We start from the raw sequence: 21872 nt of genomic DNA on the forward strand, positions 1-21872 counted from the left end.
TGTCAGAGTTTTAACTTCAAGTTCAACACAATTCCAACGCGAGGACGCAAAAGTCAAAAGCTTTATACGAACGTACTCGGCGATTTTGAAGTCTATATTTCAAGTTTCAACACAACCTTTTATAAAAGTCAATGGATTTTGCAATTTGCAATCAAGACATTGACATAGTCAAATGAGTATTGACACTCTAGCTCGTGAAAGTAGAATATATTTAGTATTATTTCAATGCTTCACGTAAGTGCTAAGTCAATTGTTTGCCGATAATATAAACTTATACACGTACGTTTGCGTATTTTTCCTTTTTGGCAATCTTATGCTAAATTTTATTACTTTATCGTGTCCATTTGTATTGGTAAAAGTAAAATAGTCCTAACATCACGTATTTTCTTTTCCAATTACAAATACGTATGATTAATATTGTTATTATAATTCTGGGTAGAAGTGAACCATTCGTTAATAATTAGCTACTTGATTGACACCTATAGAATTAGCAAGCTCAATATTGAATATACGACACTAAAAAAGTTAATACATGTATAAAAATAACAAGATTCAAGAACGAGCTACTTTATTCTCCTCAATATGATAAGAATAACCACAATTTACCTCAACAAATAGTTTACGATTGTCACGTATTAGAAAAGAGGACCGTCGTCGAAGGATATTGGCGCTATTGATATAAAAATTATTATTATTATTATTATTAGAATTGAACTTTCTTTACTAGATAGCTACTAAATCGTTAACTTAGGAAGCTTAATATCAATACATGAATGACACTAAAAAACCGATACATATATGAAAACGATAAATGTGCGAGCTATTTTATCCACTCGCGAGAAATATGACAAGAGGAACGCAATTTACCTCAACTAAGAGTTTAGCGATTGATTTTGTAATGGAAACTAAACCCAGTGCAATTAAAAAAAAAAAAAAAAAAATTGATTGTCGTATATTAGACACAGGATTTCAGACTACATTATTATTATCATAAATATTATTATTTTATTATTGTATATTGACCATTATGTTTCATAATTGGTACATAAGCTGTAATATTAGCATAAAATAATATGCATATTTACGGGGAATCTCTCCATATTAACTTTATTATTTTAATATTCTACATAACTTGAATAAAGGGATGTAAACAGAGAAAAAAGATCGTGACATGATTAGATCATATTATGATTATAATCATAACTCCAAAGTAGATAGAGTCCCAGGGCTAAGCATCGGAAAAGAGCACCAATTACGAGCCGCCGTCGCCGGCGACAAATTCAGCCCTAGAAACCCTCCCTCCGACGTCGCCGCCGCCGCCGAATTCTTCTCCGGCGCCAACACATCCGAGAACTCCTTGTACACGTTCGACAGCGAGGCCGGCTTCGCCGCCGCCGGCCGCCGGAGGAAGAGAAGCTCGCCGGAAGAGGAGGATTCAACCGGCGCCGGAGGTTTGACGGAGGACGACGACGCAGAGAGATACTCCGGCGCGGCGGTGAGCCTCTGGACGAGGTCGCGGAAGTTTATGGGCTCAACCTTGTAGACACGTGGCGGCGCCGGAGGGAGAGGCGCCGATGGCTTCCGCCACGGCTTCGCCGCAGCTCGGCGTACGGAATGAAGCGATGAAGAGCTGTTTGATGAATAAGAATCCATGGCTTCTCGGTTTCAATTAGAAAAGCTTCAATCGATTTCGTTGAACTTGAATATGAATATACGAGAGGGAATAATTAACGAGATTGCTACTTTTCTATGTATCCGTGTTTATATATATATATATATATATATATATATATATATATATATATATATATATATAAGGTGTTACTTATTTGATCAATAATACAAGAGAGAGTGGAAATGAAGAGAGCTACGAAAGAAGTCTAACAAATGAATTAATTAATAGTATGTCGTTAACCGTGGGCTGCGATTTCATGATGAATTGATGACCATGATATATATATATAGAGAAATTTCATTTTCTAGACCCAAAAGTTATGGAAATATCTCAATTAGACCCGCTAGTTAAAAATATCTAAAATTGGACTTTTGTATCAATTTTGGACGAAAATACCCTTAATTCAAAATAACTCATTTTCAAATCATCTTCATCACAATTCTTGTCACTTTAGGAATTTGGGTATATGTTTAGCTTCGATTTTGAGGGTTTCGCATCGTTTTTGAAAAAAATTCCATAGTTTTTGAGGGTTTCGGAAACTCGTCAGAACGTGTCGGAATCCATCGGAACTCGTCGGAACGTGTCGGAATCCATCTTTGGAGGTGAATTTTTTTTTTTTTTAAAACTAGGAATTTCCGATGAAGATCATCGGAATCCATCGGATTCCGACCGAATCCGATGGATTCCGATGGTCTTCGTCGGAATCCATCGGAAATTTCCGATGAAGACCATCGGAATCCATCGGATTCGGTCGGAATCCGATGGATTCCGATGATCTTCATCGGAAATTCCCAGTTTAAAAAAAAAAAAAAAATTCACCTCTAAATCTCATTCAAATCAACCTTAAAAAAAATTAACCTCCAATTCGGTCGAATTTGGTGTGGTGGGCGTTGGAACTCGTCGGATTTGGTGTGGTTGGGCGTCGGAATGGGGCTCACGTCGGATTTGGTGTTCTTTGGTGTGGAGAGAAAATGAGAGTGAGAATGAAAGAGATGGAAAGAGATGGAGAGAGGGTTTATTTTTGAATTAAGGGTATTTTCGTCCAAAATTGGTACAAAAGTCCAATTTTGGATATTTTTTAACTAGCGGGTCTAATTGAGATATTTCCATAACTTTTGAGTCTAGAAAATGAAATTTCTCTATATATATATATATATATATATAATGTGAATATATAAATAAGATTTGTTCGGGTGTTTGGGGTCTTCTGGTCAAAATACTCAGGTTTGACCATTTCTACGAAGGTTTTCAAATCTTCCCCTCTATTTTTAGTGCTTTTCTGCGCTGGACTGTAGATAAAACAAAAAGGAAAATATTTAAATAGTTTATGATCGTCGTTGCTGTAATGGACTAATGGTATTGGGTGGGTAGTGGTATAAGGGATTATATATAAAAAAAAAAAAAAAAATAAATAAATTGTTGGTTGGTCAACAATATGAACTCATAGCTTCAATTTTCTAAAGAAAAGTGTGGGCTGTTTTTGGATTTAACATATGATGATAAATTTCTAGCAACTGAATCCATTTTATATTTGAAAAATTACATATTAAGAAGAAAAAAAATAGGTCACCCATAAATTAAATAATGGGTCGTGTTTCAAAAAAAGAAATAAAAAATTAATATATAGTGGGTCGGCTTATGTGAAAGCAGCCGGGTCATGCATAGGGTCATCCGTGGCCGGTGTAAAGACTACCACTCTAATCTAAAGCTAATTTATTTCTTTTTTTCTTTGGATATATTACACCTTTTTGTTTTCTTAACAAATTGTGTAAATGTAAACAAATGGAAAATCAAAAATAAAATAGAGGAAGGAATGAGGTTCTAAATATCGGCGATATATAGGGATATATCGCCGATATATCCGTTTTTTTTAAGGCTCGGTAAAAAAACTGATATAACAGCCTAAATATCGTTTTCTTCCCGATATACCGTTTTTCTAAAAACAATTCCTACAACAGCCAAAAACATAAAAGTTATTCCTGAAATACCTATTTTCATAGCTCTAAACAGGTTCAAAATTTAAACTTGAGTTCTTAGGAATATGAAGACTCATTATTGCTTATTAAAATTTATAGAACTACATATGAAGTGATTTTTTGTAAATGTAAAACAAATTCCTACAACAGCCAAAACAGAAAAGTTATTCCTGAAATACCTATTTACATAGCTCTAAAGAGGCCCAAAATTTAAACTTGAGTTCTTGGGAAGATGAAGACTCATTATTGCTTATTAAAATTCATAGAACTACATATATTTATATGTAGTGATTTCTTAAAATTTATTAATTTCATAATAAGGTGAACTTTATTGTTAGCTAAATAAATGTTATATATTCATTCATTACGTATATTTATAGATATAAATATACGTATATATCTATATAGATATGTTATATATATATATATATATATATATCTATTTAAAATATAATTGTTATATGCATCATTAAATTATATATACATTTTATATATTTTTATAGGATTTCTGCCGATATATCCGTCGGTATCCGATATATCATCGATATAATCGGTAGTCGGTATTTAAATTGTTATAGAATATCCGTCGATATATCCATCGATACTCGATATATCCGTAAAATCAGAACCTCGGTATGGGTATCGGTATCGATATTTTAAACCTTGGGAAGGATATACAAATATGAAATAAAATATAACACTGTATATAAACTATAATCAGAGAGTTGAAACTTGACAGTGACAGAAAAATGTTGAAGCTAGTTTCGTGGGTGCGTAGAAGCATTCTTTCTTATTCATTTGAATATTAAAATAATTGAAGTCATTGAATAGACTCTTGGGGACATGTGAAATCTTGTGCAATACCTTCCCGATCTTTTCTTGCAGTTCTTCTCCAAAGTTTCAGATTTCGAAACGGACAGCACTTCTAGTGTCGTCATTATCAGAAACGCCAGTAGTGTTTCAAGGTTTGTGTTGTTACGTTGTTTATTGGCTTTATTTTTTTAGTGCAAGTTGTGTGGAAAGATGTTGATCGTAATGTTTATACTTCTGATGTGACATCTTTCCTCTCGTGTGCAGCTTTATTTCAGGCAAGTTTCCAGTTCTGACAGATTGCCTCGCTTGCGACTTGATTAAGAAATATTGCATCGCTGCTGACTTCTTTACAAGATATCTTCTCGCTTCTGTCTTCATTACAAGATATCTTCTTGCTGCTGACTTCATTGCACGATATTTGCCTCGCTGGTAACTTAACTATGTGATATTCACTTGAGGCCGGGTAAGGAAACCCGAGATTCTCTTCCAGGATTGTAACGCTGCTATAAAAGCCATGGGCTTCCCATTAGCAGCCTCGACGTTTTTTATAAAACACTTAGAGCTCTTAGACGTGCAAGACCGGCGGACTGAGAGGCTTTGTGTTTTGTTAATAGCGGTGTAATCTCTCAAACACGATTCCACAAAGATTGAGTGTCTGTGAGAGTTGGGTTTATGTGGTCACGTGATTGAAGGTTCACGAACAGCTGAAGACTAAAGGTCATCCGAGCCAAGCGGTTGCTCGAAGGGTGGAATTGAGACGGAGCTCAAATTCAGGGGAACTCCCTGACTAGGTGATCACTGGTGGTAATAGTCTCTAGGTTTTATTGATTTGTTGATTGTAATCAGATATAAACCTTGCGTGTACTATTGACTACAAGATAGTGAAATCATTTCCAGTGGCAGAGTGCCCCCAGACGTAGGTGTGTTTCACCGAACTGGGTAACCATATCGTGTGTATTTTATTTACTGCACTGTTTGTTGTCTATCCATAATCTGTGTTCAAGCAAGTTGTCGGACACATTGTCAACACATTGTGTGCGACATCTTGTCTTTGTGACTAATCAGAATTTCAATTGGTATCAGAGCAGGCACCTAGATCTTTTGGTGGTTTCCTGGAATTTTTTTTTTTTTCTGATTATCAGATATGGATAGTTCCAGAGAGGGAGGTTCGGTCAATCGCCCTCCAGTACTCGACGGAACCAACTATGGTTACTGGAAAGCCCGCATGAGCGCCTTCATGAAGTCCCTGGACAGCAGAACCTGAAAAGCTGTGATACATGGGTGAGAAGCTCCAGTTAATGTAGATGACAAAGGAGTCTCCACTGGTCCAAAGCCCGAAAAGGACTGGACACCTGCTGAGTATGAGGCGGCTCTGGGTAATTCTCGTGCACTCAATGCCATTTTTAACGGAGTTGATAAAAATGTTTTCAGGCTCATAAACACCTGCACTAGTGCTAAAGAAGCCTGGGAAATTCTTGCTGTTGTCTATGAGGGAACCACGAAAGTCCGTGAGCAGAAGCTGCAGTATCTCGCGACTAACTTTGAAGCCCTCACTATGCTTGAAGATGAATCTGTCGCAGAATTCAATGTTCGCATCCGAGACCTTGCCAATGAATCCTATTCTCTCGGGAAACCCATGACCGATGAAGATCTTGTTCGAAAAACTCTGAGGGCGTTAAGCCCGAGATTCAAAATGAAGATCACGGCTATCGAAGAAGTCCATGACCTAAAAACTCCGAAGTTTGATGAACTCATGGGATTCCTCATGACATTTGAGCTCTCTCTGCCCAAGATGGAGAAGAAACACAAATGAATGGCCTTTAAAAGCTCTATTCATGAACAAAAGGAACATGTATACTCGGATTCTGACAATGATATTGATGACACTATAACTATGCTGGCTAAAAATTATAGCAGGGTTATGAAGAGACTCAATCAGATGAATGGGAAAAATGTCTCGCAAGATGTCAAAGACAATTTCTAACAAAGATTCCAGAAAAATATTAACCCTCACAGGAATGGTAAAAGTGGTGAACGCTCCGGAAAATGGAAAGGTATTCAGTGTCATGAATGTGAAGGTTTCGGACATATTCAGAAGGAGTGTCCTAACTTCCTCAAGAAGCAGAAAAATGGGTACAACGCTACTCTATCGGATGAAGAAGATGAAGATAGCGACTCCGACCAGATAAGTAACTTTGTGGCCTTTACTACCTCTATTCATACTCATGAATCTACTAATGAATTTGGTGAGTGCTCTCAGAAATTTGTTCTAGATGAGGAACTGTCTAACGATGCCATGAATGATGCATACAATACCTTGCACACCAAATGGGTTGAGGAATCTCAGATTCTCGACAAACAGAGTGCTCTCATTCTCACTCTAACGAAAGACAAGGCACGACTTCTGGAAACCATTGTGGATCTAAAGAAGGAAGTCAGTCGGCTGAATGGAGAGCTAGATCAAATGACTAAATCAGTCAGGATGCTAAACTCGGGGACTGACAGTCTTGACAAAATCCTCACCATTGATAAACCAGCAAAGAACATGAAGGGGCTTGGATATACTCATGGTGCTTCCTCCTCACACACCACCTTTGTTCCTAAAAAAACAAGCTAGCCAGATGTCGCGCAACATGTCTCAACCTTCTGATAATAACAAGCTTCAACAACCACATCAGCATCATCCTTCTGGACCAACCAGGTCTCTTATCAACAGACCTCGTTGGGTTTGTCATTATTGTGGTAGAAGGGGCCACATTCGACCTTTTTGCTATCGACTATATGAGAGAAATGTCCATAAGCAAAAGTCCGCTCACAGAAGTACTTTTCCTCGTCGACAACCCTCTACTCGGTTGGAATGGAGAGTAAAAGATACGTCCTACCATGCAAATATTGTCTACACATCTCTGAGTGCGTCCACCGGCAGTGACTGGTATTTCGATAGTGGTTGTTCTCGCCACATATGCCCCTTTTCTTTATTACTGAAAAGACGAGAAGGAGAACCCAAAATCTCATTTTCGAAATGCCCAACTCTTGACCATAATTATATGATAGAGCAAAAGAACCCCAATATATCGTGGAAACCATAAAGCAATAACTAAATATACATTAAAATCCTAAGTATTAAAAAGAAAATAACATACGGCGTTTATAGGGAAATGTGAGTACATGAACTCCAACTTCATGCTAAATATATAAGTTTGAATTGCACATAACAAGTTAAGAAGCAACAAGTATTTTTGCTTAAAGAAAATAAAAGACAGAGATCAGAAACGAACATGTTTGTTTTTGTAGTAGGAATCGAGGTGATCAGAATTCTTACATAAAAAAATTAAAAAAAAGTGAAACAGGGAACTTAATTATGAGTTAAAAGTGTGGCAATTGATCCAGTGTTACACATCAGGAATTACAAAAGCATGGAACTAATGAGGGCATCTCCAATCACAACTCCAAATTTGGTGTTGCAATTACACAACTTTTGTGTGTTTTTAGCACCAATTTTTTTTCCTACTCCAACCACAACACAAAAAATACTATTAAAACTAAATAATTATCATTTATAATTATTATTTCTTATATTTATTAATTAGCTGATTAAACATACCAATATTCAATGAAAAATTAAATGTACTAATTTTTTTTTTTGAAACGGTAACTTCATTATATATATATATAAGAAAAGGCGAAAGCCACTTTACACAAAGAAGAGACGTTTATAGGCTGCTCCCCGGATCCAACGCCAATCGAGCACGCGAACCCGGGCTGAGCCAAACCAAAAAAACGAAACCGCTACCAAAAGCTAGCCTTATAGGCTGTTACACAGAGGAAAGGTGAATCTTAGATACAAAAACTAATCTAGTGTCTGTCTTAAAGAGACATCGACCAAAAGAGACCTTGTAGGTCTTTGTACAAAGGACAAAAAAAACTCTTAAAGGGTCTAAATCTCCCGCCCCTGGTTAATGGGAGAAGACACAAAACAAAAGGAGTGAACTTCTTTCTTTTCGGCTTTCATATGGCGCTTGCCCCAATCTCTTCGTAAATCTGCCAGTGAGTAGCCTTTGAAATCCTTCTCTGAGCCGTGAAGCCACGTAGCTATGAGTTTGTTAGATGTCTCTTGAAGGGCTTCTGCGTTCCAGCCTTCGTCTTCGAATATGCATTTGTTTCCTAGAAGCCAAATCGCCCAAAATCTCACAAGCACTCCTGTTTTTACTGTTGCCACCCATCGAGCCTTTTTCCTAGTCGCTGTGTGAACCTGGAAAAAATCAGCCAACAAAATAACAGAAGAAGCGTGGATACCAACTTTACCGAAGAACCATCTCCACCAACTCGCCGTTGCAGGACAGCCAACAAATAAATGCTGATCATCCTCTGCAGCACGTTTGCACACCATACAGCAACTGGGAGACAGAACCCGATGTGAATTTTGCCTTTGGATACGTTCAGCCGTGTTGACTCGTTTGATAGCAATCCTCCATCCAAAAATCTTCACTTTTTTCGGAGCCGCTGACCTCCAAATAGCGCTGAAAAAAGTCGCAGAGGGGGCAGTAGCCGCTGGAGAGATGGCTGCAGCCATGCTTTTTACTGAGAACTCTTCCGAATTGTCCATCCACGCCCTTCGATCCTCCAAACCTACCCACAAGGACACTTCTTCGAGCATGTCCATAAGTGTAGCCAATTCCATCGCCTCGCGGTCTGTTAAGTTCCTTGAGAAATTGAAATTCCAATCCACTACGGCTTCAAACAAAAGCGAGGAAGGGGAAGCCAAACTCGCGATAGGGAATCCTTTCGACGGACAGAGTCGGTATATATATAGTCCGGGGAACCCCGCTTTCATGCTCAATCCCTCTAACCATGAATCCTCCCAAAACCGGACTCTTGAACCGTCACCCACTATCCACTTGCAATGCTTGAGAAAATCCTCTTGTACCGACATAATTGATTTCCACGGGCTGCAAAGTGTACGTCCCGTAGCGGAGCCAAGGTCCTACCCGTTGTCATGGTAGCCGTAAATGGCGATTATCACCTTGTGCCAGAGAGCCCTAGGCTCAAGTGGAAAACGCCATTACCATTTTCCTTTGGCCTACAACACACCTCCCAAGCAACTCCGGAGCTGCCTTTCCGGCCTTCAAAGCCTTCCCAGAAAAAAGCTTCTCATGATCTTCTCCAAGTCATCTGCCACCCCTTTAGGCATTTTGAACATCAACATAAAATATGCTGGAAGAGCGGATAGCACCGACTGAATCAAGGTCATCTTGCCTCCTTTCGAGAGGAACCCCTTTTTTCCACCCGGGTAGCCTTTTATTTAACTTCGAGATGATGGGATCCCAAAAAGTTTTGCTTCTCGGATTGTTGCCTAAAGGCATACCAAGGTAAGATATCGGCCACAAATCCTTTTGACAACCGAGAATGGCAGCCAAACGCGCACAATCGGCCGGGTCGTTGTTGATCCCTATTAGGATGCTTTTCTAAATTTAAAAATAATAAAATTAATATTACATTACTTAAAAAAAATCACAATACATTTAAATAATCTAAATTAGTATATTACATTTTTTGTTGTAGTCAATTTGTAAATTTTGAATATATATGAAAATGTATCTGGTTTAAATATATTTATATACATATTAATTTTTTTTTTTTTGAGTAAAGGTTGCATACTTTTATTAAACTGGTTACTAGGCAGAGGTAGTGTATATACATATTAATAGTAGTCAAACAAAGCCTTAAAAAAAATGCCGTGTATACAGTATCACGCAATATTTCAATATTTGGCGTGATACTGTACAAACACTAAATTATACAGTGTGATTTGCAGTGTGGTTGGAGGACTTTTTGCACTAAATTTAGTGTTATGCCGTTGGATAGGAGATGGCCTGAGAAAAGTCTGGAATCCGTAGACCAGCGGACCGCACGCAAACCAACACGCCAGCCCTGACCGATCTAACAGAAACAACACTTATTACCAACTAACCTTATACTATTTGCAATCCAATGGAATCAACTAATAAGACAGATAACAAGCTTTAAATGTTTACTCTCTCTTTACAAACTAAACCTTAAGACTATTTGCAATCGATCGCTGCATGTTCACTACTGTTCTCCTGCAAGTAATTTCAATAAAGAAAAGTTGAATTTAGCCTTGTATAATAAGTTATTTTCAACTCGAGACAGGTAATGGATACAATTAACTATTATTGATTCCAAGGGAGTTACCTTGTCAAGCATGTGAACTAGAGTTGACAATATTTTGTATACGAATGCCTCAATAGGACACGGTATCACGGTAAAGTCAGGATGATATTGAAAGTACGAAAAATTCTTCGACGAGTCATAGTCCAGTGGTATTTCTTGAGGTGAGTTCGTCCTTGGAACAAAGTCACCTTCCATGTGTCGAATTGGCAAACGAATTAATGGGCACATCTGGAAGATAGTCGATCAAATTTAGGTGATAAAACAAAAACAATTTATAATTTAGGACAAGCAAAAAAAAAAAATGAACTTACCATCACAAGTTATGATTCCAAATTCCTATGCGGTTTCACGAATCATAATTCCACTCACCCCAGCGAGAGAAGCAGTTATACATTCAACAACTTAAAACACACAGACCAGGCTTTAGTTTAACAAAATGATAATAATAATATCAACAATAAGAAGCTACTTCGACAAATACACGTAACAGGATTACCTGAAAGAAGAGCACCGCGTAAGTCTATGTCCATAACATGTTTGAGCAAGCTGATTTAACCTATCAAGGTAAGTTCAACAGAACTACGATCGCATCCAGGAAAACCAAAGGAAACAGTGAATTTACCCATTCTTTTTCAGATGTTGTCCCGTCATATTTTTTCGCTGTTCATGCACCGGCAAGAACAATTTGTATCTGCGGTTTGATTCACATATTGCCACAATGGTTAATAAGGGAACAAAAGAGAACAATTTAACCAAGATCAAAACCGAAAAACAAGTTGTCGAACTCACTTGTGGAACTCCTTGGGAAAATCCAACGCCCCATTTTTCTTGTGTTGTTTCATGGGCATGTGCTTTTTAAATCCCCAGAGCCCTGAGACGAGAACCGGTGGAGACACTCCACTCCTGAGCGTAATATTCGAGAAGGACTTAAATGTCTACCTTTAAGTTTCTTGACCGTTGCATGTATTTCTGACCCGCGTCCCCGTTTTGAAATATTTGGTCCAAAAAGTTATCAACTTTACTTTACCCTCTTTCCCAGTGGAGCTCTACACTAAAAAAAAACCATATCAACCAAAAATCTCAAGATTCAAACTCTTTTTTTTTTCTTTCTTTTTTAAATAAAAAATAAAAATACTTTGGTGTACATTGTATAGATTGGGAAGCTTCAAGGAAGTTTAACCGGTTTTGTGAAAATTTGCATAATATATTTTTTGTTAGTCGTGATGTCCGGTTTAGACCCTACTAATATCCACGAGGTCTTGACATTATCATCGACTGGGAGACTACCCGATGTCTATGCTCATGAATATTAAGGTTACATAAATCAAATTGAATACACTTGTCCAAAAGAAAACACATTAATTACGAGAATCACGAGAGAAGAAAGTTACGTTTTGTTTTTTCAAATGGGATCGTGAAATCTTCAAAGTCAATAAGCTAATGCAAGTGTTTGATATGTATGATAATACTAAACATGATTTTTTTTGGAAAAAGGAGAAAATGAAATTACCAGAAAGTTCTCTCACTCGGTCTCGTTTGTTTGAATCCAAACACCATCTTTCTGCACGTGTGTGCCATTGAAGATGATGTTGGGGACATGCGAAATCGTGTGCCATTCCTTCCCGACCTCTTTCTGGCACTGCCTTTTCAAGGTGTCGTCATTGATAAGCAGCTTTTGCAGTGGCGTCATTTTCAGAAACTCTGGTAGTGTTTCAAGGCTTGGACAATCGAGAATGAACAAGGTGCGTAGACATGGCATAACTTTTGTTGTCTTTGTGCAACATCCTTCCCACACTCTCCACTGCGTATTATTATTGAAACGAAGCACTTCCAATTTCGGAAATGAAATGACCTCTCGATCGGCTTCAGTGATTCCGAGGAATTCTTCACCCACCCTACACATCTTGGGAAATTCATTTAGTTGTAGTTCCTTAAGTGAAGGCAATTTCCCAAGCGGAGGTAAAGTCTCGCAATTCTTGAATCCATATAATTCAAGACGGGTGAGATTGGAAAGAGACATCATCCAAGCGGGCCACGCGGTGAGACCCAAGTAATTATGAATGAGCAGAGATTTCAAATTGGGATGTGGATGAATGGAACTCAGGATTTCGGTGTCGTTGTGATTGTTGCTATCTACAAACTCCAACAACTCAGAATCGGATCTGAAGATCAACATCAACATAAGCACATGCAGGAGGTTCAGCTTCGCGACATCATCCGTTGTCGACCCTGTGTTTCTTCCACACCCTTCGATCCTTAGATTCCCTCGAAGCTGAAGGTGTTTGAGATCTCCAATGTGTAGATAGGATCCCCTCTCCTTGGGCACCACTATCATGTCTAGACTTTGCAAACCACTTAATTTTCCTAACCCTTTCGGAAGCCCCTCTAACCCCACACACCCCTCTATGTAGAGATGTTTTAGGCTGACTAGTTTTGAGATGCACTCTGGCAGTGCTTTTAGACTCCAGCAAGCATTGAGTTTCAAGGTCTCCAGATTACAGAGGTCGAATAGTTTCTTCGGCAATTCTTTCAAATTAACATTCCATGATAAGTCTAGATATCTCAAGTGTTTCAATAGACCAATATCCTCTGATAATTGTTCCAGCCCGCAATCCTGCATACTCAAAGTCCGAAGACATGTAAGTTGAGAAAACACTAACATCGATCCGTCCCATTTGTTCCTTATAAGTGATAGGAAGAAAAGCATGCGCAATTTGTTCGCATTTCCTAATGAATTAGGAAAACACCCATCGAGAGTCAAGTGACGAGTGTTTTCTTCTACCACCACCGCCTTCTTCTCCTTTCCGTCAAGTTCCATATAAACGTATTCATCGCCCGTCAAAAAATGGGCAAAATCATGAACTATGTCATGCATTTTGCACTCAACGCCTCCAGTATGTACATCCTCTGTGAAATCTTGAAAAAATGAACGCAATGCCAAAGTCTCAAAACAATCTCGACCTATTTTCCACGAATCTACTCCTCGACCTAAATAACCGTGAGACATCCACATCTCGATAAGATTATTTCTCCCTATAACATGGTCTTGAGGAAACACCGAACAAAACAAAAAGCAGCGTTTTTCCAACGGTGGAAGGTCGAAGTAACTTAGCAGAAAAGGAGCAAAAATATCCCTAACTTTAGCATCATTCGACTCCCACAGTTGACTTCCCAAAATGTCCCCCCACTGACTGGCCGTCCTTTTAAACCGCACAAGACTTCCTAGAGTTTTAGCAACTAGAGGCAAGCCTCTCGATTTAGCAGCAATTTTTCGGCCGATAGTTTCTAGTTCTAAATTCTCATCAACTCCCCTCCCCATGAATGCCAACTGGGAAAAAATCAGCCAACAATGCTCTTCACTCAATTTTGTTAGGCTAATTATCTGCTCCGTGGCCACTCCCATCATTATCGCAACTTCTTGCTTTCTCGTGGTCACTAATAGCCGACTTCCTCTACCCCCATTCCTAAGAGATTCTCCTAATGTTTCCCATCTACTGTGATCTTCAAGCCAAACATCGTCTAAAACAATTAGAACTCTTTTTCCCTCAATGGCCTCATGAATGCATTTGACAACGGCATTCAGTTCAGAGCTTTCAGAATTACTTCCAAGGCCTTCAGCGATCGCTTTGGCAACCTTGATCTCGTCAAAAGGATCGGAGACGCACACCCAAATTCGCTTATCAAAGTGGGCCTTAACCTTCTCGTCATTATAAGCAAGTTGGGCGAGAGTAGTTTTTCCGAGACCCCCGAATCCCACAATGGGGATGATGTCAAGGGGTGATCTCCCATCATGATTGTTACCACTCTCGCACAATAACTTGCTCACTAAACGACTACTTTCCTCAACTCGACCATGAACTTTGGTCTCATCGATGAGGAAGGTTGTCTGGGGCCGCCTATGCCTCTCAACAACAGTGTTTGTATTGAGATTGTAATTATTTTTACTGTTGGAAATCCTAGTCAGCTCTTCATTAAGCTGCTTGATTTTGAGAGCAATATCACGGTGCATAACAAGGCGACCGACTTTGGTGCAAGAGAAGCAAGAGAAAGAAACCGGAAAACACACCTTCTTGTCTAAAGAAGAAGAAGAAGAAGAAGAATTCTCCAGAGCTTTGTCTTCTTTTTCTTTCTTGATCTTGTCTTCAAGAACAGCCGTGCTCCACTCGTCCAGAACGTTCTCCATCTCCTCTGAAGCTTTATTGAGCTCCTTAAGCCATAATTTCACAGCTTCATTGCCCAAGTGTTGCTTCTCCTCGGCGTCCTGAAGCACAGCTTGAATGAGCACGAGATTGGTCTTCAGTTTTTTGACATCTTCTTTGACTCCTTTCACCAGCTTGATCTCCCCTCCAATTCCATCGATTGCCATGGGAACCAGAATCTCAATCAGCCCCGAAACCACAGCTTCAGCCATCTTCCCACTTTGGAACTTTCTTCACAGCTCAACTCACTCACTCTAAAGCTCACTCTTATGGTATTGGATGAAGAAGAGAGACAGGACTGGACAAAAGAGACTCTTGTTTCCCTATTATATTTTCAGGCTGCTTTTAACTATTCAATACAACCAATGAATGGAAAAAGGGGAATAAAGGAAAATAGCTGTAAAGGAAAATATGCCGAAATGAGAATGATTGAACTAAATAATTATTTCCTTTACAGCTATTGTTTGTCTATGGTATTTTCCTTTACAAAATAATAAAAATGTCTTTATATTAATAATTATAATAAATAAATAATTAAGGCACAGTAGTCGCTATTCTATTTCTATTACAATAATTGAAGTTGAGCTTTTTGACCATTGACTACTACCATATTGGTTGTGATTTCTTAGTGCATCAGACGATTTATTATTTATTTATATAATATGATCTCAATGATGATACTGTGACGGATTATATATCACTTTTTTGTTTAATAGTCAACTTGTACATGCTGTGCTACAATATGAATTGTTATTAGTTTGAAAATGTCATTATTTTGTACAATCTTTGGTGACTGGCTTGCGTTTGCATTGCATTGTAGTAATGTTTTATTATTGTAGTTTTTGTTTTTGACTTGCTACGCCACCGTGTTTATTATGTTTGACTCGTAATCTCAGGGTCTACAACTCTACATATAAATGTTTGTATTATTGTTATATTTCTATTGTTGCATATAATGACAACTATATAATAGCTAGTGTGAGTGTAACGATTTTGTACTTTTTTTTTAAGAAGAATAAGAAAGGGTCGTCATGATTAAACGGCATATTTGCGAAAATCTGGTCCCAGAAAACAGAAGGAGGTGACTTTGTCCAAGAAAAAACAGACTCGTAGTTTATAGCTAATTTTGCGAATTTGCAAGCAATAATGTTACACGAACGGCGAATAAAAATGATAGAAAAGGAGACAAAATAGGAATGTCTTTCACTTCGAGGACCAGATGTATGTGGAGGGGCATATATGAAAAAAAATCATGTGATTTTAGGCTAAAAATGTAAAAATATATATATATATATATATATATATATATATATATATATATATATATATAAATTAGGGGTCGAAAAAAGAATTTGTACATATAATATTCTGTAAATATTGACTAGTAAATATGCTTGAGTTCCCGACTAACAAATGTAACCAATTCTAATTATGCTCTGATAGGTTCTGCTCGTTCTGGATGACATAAGTTAAAAATAGCAGTTGAAATATTTAGTCAGCGATCGAATTGGCAACAAAATTCGGGTTATAGTAACGACCGGAGACGAAGGAGTGCTTCGAGGAACCGACATTACTAGAGCAGCTTTCGACAAATACAAGGTCAAGGTCTAGTATTGCTTCGAGGAACCGACGTTACGGAGACAGACTGCAGCGTTAGAATATTTACTATAAAAGACCTCATAAATATAGTATTGCTCGAGAGAGTCTCTTAAAGTTTAAATTGTTTATTTTCAACGTGACCGCTGTTATTTATTGACAAAAATATAATATAGTTATAGTATTGGCTAATAATTAATAAATCAATAATATAACAAGTTAAGAAGCAACAAGTATTTTTGCTTAAAGAAAATAAAAGACAGAGATCAGAAACGAACATGTTTGTAGTAGGAATCGAGATGATCAGAATTCTTATATTTAAAAAAAATGAAACAGGGAACTTAATTTATAAGTTAAAAGTGTGGCAATTGATCCAGTGTTACACATCAGGAATTACAAAAGCAGGGGACTAATGAGAAATGTCTGGAATCCGTAGACCAACGGACCGCACGCAAACCAACACGCCAGCCCCGTCCGATCTAACAGAAACAACACTTATTACAATGTTTGAAGTCCAATCCCGAGTTCAGTTTTGAATTGCAATACCATTCCTCTAATATGCCAGCAAAAAATAGACTTGAAAAGTCTTCCAAACTTGAGCAGAGATATCGCCACTTGACCATTCCCAGTTCAGACATTGATTCGAATAGCCAAAAAAACAACATCTTCTTGTTGCTGAATCTCGAATTTGGTATTGACTTTCTCGAGTTCTTCGTTGCCGATTCATCTTATTTGGGCCATCTAGCATATTACTGTTGCTTCTCTAGCCTTGTTTCTTGAGAAGAGCGTCATCGCTGTCTGCATGTTCAGTACTGTTCTCCTGCAAGTAATTTCAATAATCAAATTTTGGATTTAGCTATATAAAATAAGGGAAACAGATTGCAAGTTGAGTCACTCTTACCATACCCAATTTTCATCGACCACGTTCCAATCGCAGCCATCGTGTTCTCAAACTTCGAAAAGTATGTCAGGCCGGCCCATAAGTAACTCACCTGAAAACCAGAATTTTCCAACAACAATTTAAATTGCCGAGTAACATAAACATATTAGAAAATCAACCAAGGTTCCATGAATCAAATCGAATACACTTTTTCAAAAGAGAGCATTACAGCGAGAGAATGACATTTTTATCAAATTGGATCTTGAAATCTTCAAAGTAAAAAAGCTAATGTAAGTGTTTGATGTGGAGAATTAGAATATGATAATACTAAACATGAATATTTTTTTTTTAAGCAAGGACAAATGAAATTACCAGTAAGTGTGTGTTGTGATCCATGTTCTCTCACCCACTCTCGTCTGTTTGAATCCAAACACCATCTTTCAGCACTTGTTTGTGATTGAGCTTGATGTTGGGGACATGCGAAATCTTGTGCCATTCTTTCCCAACCACTTTCTGGCATTGCATCTGCAAGGTTTCGGATTCCATAATGGACAGATTTTCCAGTGGCGTCGTTTGCAAACTCCGGTAGTGTTTCGAGGCTTTCACAATCTTCAATGGTCAAAATGCGTAGACATGGCATAATTTTTGTCGTCTCTGTGCAACATCCTTCCCACGCTCTCCACCGAGAATGGCTAGCATAATGAAGCGCTTCCAATTTCGGAAACAGAATGACCTCCATCGGCTTCCATAATTCCTAGGAATTCTTCACCCACCGTACACATGTTAAAGCGTGATAGTCTCAGATACTCAAGTGAAGGAAGTTTCCCAAGAAGAGGTAAACTCTCGCAATTCACGAATCCAACTAATTTGAGACTAGTGAGATTGGAAAGAGACATTATCCAAGTTGGGGTAAAGGTGAGACCTAGGTAATTCCAGATGAACAGCGATTTCAAATTGGGATGTGGATGAATGATATTCAGAATTTCGGTGTCATTGTGGTTGCTGATTTTTTCGAGTTTGAACTTGGGATAGGATCTGAAGGATAACTCCAACACAAGAATATGTTGTTTGTCATTGAGGTTCAAATTCTTGGCATCATCCATTGTCGTCCCTGCGTTTCCACACCCTCTGATTCTTAGAAACCTTTGAACCTGAAGGTGTTTCAGTGCGCTTAGATCTTCAAAATCTAAATACGATTCCCTCTCCTTAGGCAACACAATCATATCTAGTCTTCGCAGACCGCTTAATTTCCTTAACCCTTTGGGAAGGCCCTTTAACGGACACCTACGTATGTAGAGATGTTTTAGGTTGACTAATTTTGAGATGCACTCCGGTAGAGTTTTCAATTTATCGCAAAAACAGAGTTTCAAGGTTTCAAGATTACAGAGGTCGAAGAGTTTCTTCGGCAATTCTATCAACTGATTGTTGTCCGATAAGTCTAGATATCTCAAGTGTTTCAACAGACCAATATCCTCTGATAATCGTCTAAAGTTGCAAGACTGAAGACACAAATTTCGAAGACATGTTAGTTGAGAAAACAGTAAACCCTCGTCCGGTCCTCTAAACTTGCTTGATGGGAAGTAAAGTGTGCGCAAATTCTTTGCATTTCCTAATGAATTAGGAAAACGAGCTGTCAAGGTCAAGAGACGAGCGTTTTCCTCTACCACTGGCTTGTTCTCCTCTCTGTCTTTGTGAACTTCAATAGAAACATATTCATCACCAGCCAAAAAATGGGCAAAATCATGAACTATGTCATGCATTTTGCACTCAAGGCTACCAGTAAGTAAATTATTATTAAAACCCTGGAAAAATGACCGCGTAGCCAAATTCAATAAACAATCTTGACCTATTTTCCACGAATCTACTCTTCGTCCTAAATAACCTTGAGACATCCACATCTCGAGTAGATCATCTACGTCTATAATGTCACCTTGAGGATACACCGAGCAATACAAAAAGCATCGTTTTTCCAAAGGTGGAAGGTCGTAGTAACTTAGCAGAAAAGGAGCAAAAGCATCCCTAACTTTAGCATCATTCGACTCCCACAGTTGACTACCCAGAATGTCCTCCCATTGACTCGCCGTCGCTTTAAACCGCACAAGACTTCCAAGAGTTTTAGCAACTAGAGGCAAACCTCTCGATTTAGATGCGATTTTCCGGCCGATAGGTTCTAGTTGTGGACGCTCCTCGGCTCTCCTCCCCAAGAATGCCAACTGACGAAAAATCAACCAACAATGCTCTTCACTCAACGTTTTTAGACGAATTATCTGGCTCGTGGCCACTCCCATCATTATCGCAACTTCTTGCTTTCTCGTGGTCACTAATAACCGGGTTCCTCTACCCCCATTCTTAAGAGCTTGTCCTAATGTTTCCCATCTACTGTAATCTTCAAGCCAGACATCGTCTAAGACAATGAGAACTCTTTTCCCCTCTATGGACTCATGAATGCGTTTGACAACAGCATTCAATTCAGAGCTTTGAGTAGAGCTTCCAAGGCCTTCGAGGATCGCTTTGGCGACCTTAATCTCATCGAAAGGATCGGAGACACACACCCAAATTTTCTCAACAAAGTGGGTATTAACCGCCTCGTTGTTGTAAGCAAGTTGGGCAAGAGTAGTTTTCCCGAGACCCCCTAATCCCACAACGGGGATGATATGAAGGGACGATCTCCCATCATCATTGGTACTGCTCTCGCACAATAACTTGCTTACTAAAAGACTCATTTCCTCGTCTCGACCATGAACTTCAGTCTCATCGATAAGGAAGGTTGTCTGAGGCGGCCTATGCCACTCAACAACAGTGTTTATGTTGAGATTGTATTTATTTTTATCTTCGGAAATCCTAGTCAACTCTTCATTAAGCTGCTTGATTTTTAGAGCAATATCACATAATGAGGCGACCGACTTTGGTGAAAGAGAAGCAAGAGAAAGAAACCGGAAAACACACCTTCTCTTCTTGTTTCATGATCTCGTACTGGAGAACGGCAGTGCTCCACTCGTCCAGAACGTTTTCCATGTCCTCCGAAGTGTTCTTGAGCTTCTTAAGCCATCTTTTCACAGAGGCATTGTCCAGTTGCTGCTTCTCGGCATCCTCGAGAACAGCTTGAATGTCCTCAAGATTGCTCTTCAGATTTCGGACATCTTCTTTGACTCCGCTCACGAGCCTGATCTCTCCTTCGATTCCATCGATTGCCATGGAGCCCAGATGCTCAATCAGCAGCGAAACCACAGCTTCAGCCATCTTCCAACTTTGTCAACTCACTCGCTCTAATGCTCTGTCAACGATATGTTTGTAATAGTATCAGATCAAGAGCATCTATACATATATCTATATAGTGCCTCTGACAGGACATGCTAATTTAATAAGCTGGGAAAATGACTCCCACCCACCCATGATTGGACCTGTTTTAATAAAAATGTGAACATATCTGTTCAGATCCATGTGATAAGGAGGTCAGACCATACATAATAATGGTGGAACATTATTATAAAATAAAATTAAAAAATAAAAAATAAAAAATATTGTGGAACCATCTTTCACATTAGAGTTGACTTTAAGTAGGGACTTGAGAACAATTAAGAGACAGTTAGGGGTACAATAATGGCTTAATCAATTCTTTATTTTTAAATCGAGACCGATACAAATAAATGGGTTGAAGAGAGTTCACGAAAACGTTGTCAAGTTGTAGCTGACGCAGAGCAGCTTCTTGGTCACCAAAATGGTCGATATTATTACTAGTCACAAACAAATTCGTGAACAACGGCGTAAAAAATTAATTCTAGTCAACAGTTTCATTCCTCACACATATTCGCTTTTAAGGACGGAATATTATTACTAGTCACAAATAAATCTGATTTTCATTACTATCAATATTTTTTTTCGAACAGCAGAATTTTATAATTTATTTATTTATTATTATTATATCACGTATCTGCTGAGCTTGAGATTATAATTAATGCAACAAAAAAATAAAACATAAAAATGCAGTAAACTCTCTTTATCTCTACTTTGTACGAATACAATTCTTTTTCTTCCTTTTAGAAGTGATGAACAAATATTATATTTTAATCTGAAGAACAAATTTGCTTTAGCACATGGCATCTGCTGATTCTAATGAACAAATAAATCTGATTTCCATTACTATGATTGATTTTTATTTATTTTGAAAAGCATTTTTCTTTTCTTTAGCACATAGCATCTGCTGATTCTAATGAAGTACTAAACTGGAGAAAGATACATGCTTATCTGCTGATTTTCGGTCAATATTTGCCTCCCTTCATATTTACACTAAGCAATTGCTTCATTCCCTTTTTTTCAAGAATCCAAATTTAAAGAAACCACACCATCAGATTTCCAAGTCAAACAAATCACATTCATATGCAAAGCTTTTAAATTTTAAACTCATCTATGAAGCACAATGTTTAACAGCCCAAGAATAATTTATTGGACATGCTCAGTTTCACATTCTCAATACAAATAGCAACACAAAACACTGAAATGCCCATAATCTGAGCACAACTAATCAAACTTGTGTTTACTCA

The 21872-nt window shown here is 38.2% G+C and overlaps 2 protein-coding genes and 2 long non-coding RNA genes across 4 annotated transcripts; all 4 read right to left on the bottom strand.

Annotated features, from left to right (window-relative positions):
- Positions 1-991: 991 nt before the first annotated feature.
- On the bottom strand, positions 992-1776 carry LOC149399122 (uncharacterized). The gene has a single exon (XM_089613141.1). It carries the CDS (start codon positions 1651-1653, stop codon positions 1198-1200), a length of 456 nt encoding a protein of 151 aa, XP_089469267.1. The 5' UTR covers positions 1654-1776; the 3' UTR covers positions 992-1197.
- An 8568-nt stretch (positions 1777-10344) lies between these two features.
- On the bottom strand, positions 10345-11357 carry LOC149399123 (uncharacterized). The gene is made up of 5 exons (XR_016296411.1): positions 11279-11357; positions 11153-11212; positions 10968-11057; positions 10678-10884; positions 10345-10565 (listed from the first exon to the last, which is right to left on the bottom strand). It is a non-coding gene; the product is annotated as an uncharacterized LOC149399123 (long non-coding RNA).
- A 1493-nt stretch (positions 11358-12850) lies between these two features.
- On the bottom strand, positions 12851-20571 carry LOC149399124 (uncharacterized; the record flags this gene model as incomplete). Its single annotated transcript, XM_089612994.1, has 4 exons — positions 20338-20571; positions 18029-20291; positions 17738-17930; positions 12851-15089 (listed from the first exon to the last, which is right to left on the bottom strand). Coding segments are annotated over exons 1-4 (4929 nt in total), but the record flags the coding sequence as incomplete, so codon positions are not given.
- On the bottom strand, positions 17242-17724 carry LOC149399125 (uncharacterized). The gene is made up of 3 exons (XR_016296526.1): positions 17704-17724; positions 17358-17443; positions 17242-17271 (listed from the first exon to the last, which is right to left on the bottom strand). It is a non-coding gene; the product is annotated as an uncharacterized LOC149399125 (long non-coding RNA).
- Positions 20572-21872: the final 1301 nt, after the last annotated feature.

Source organism: Urtica dioica, chromosome 4, assembly GCF_054948205.1.
Source record: "Urtica dioica subsp. dioica isolate 48M chromosome 4, U.dioica_male_clone48M_v1_H2, whole genome shotgun sequence".
Taxonomy (NCBI): Eukaryota; Viridiplantae; Streptophyta; class Magnoliopsida; order Rosales; family Urticaceae; genus Urtica; species Urtica dioica.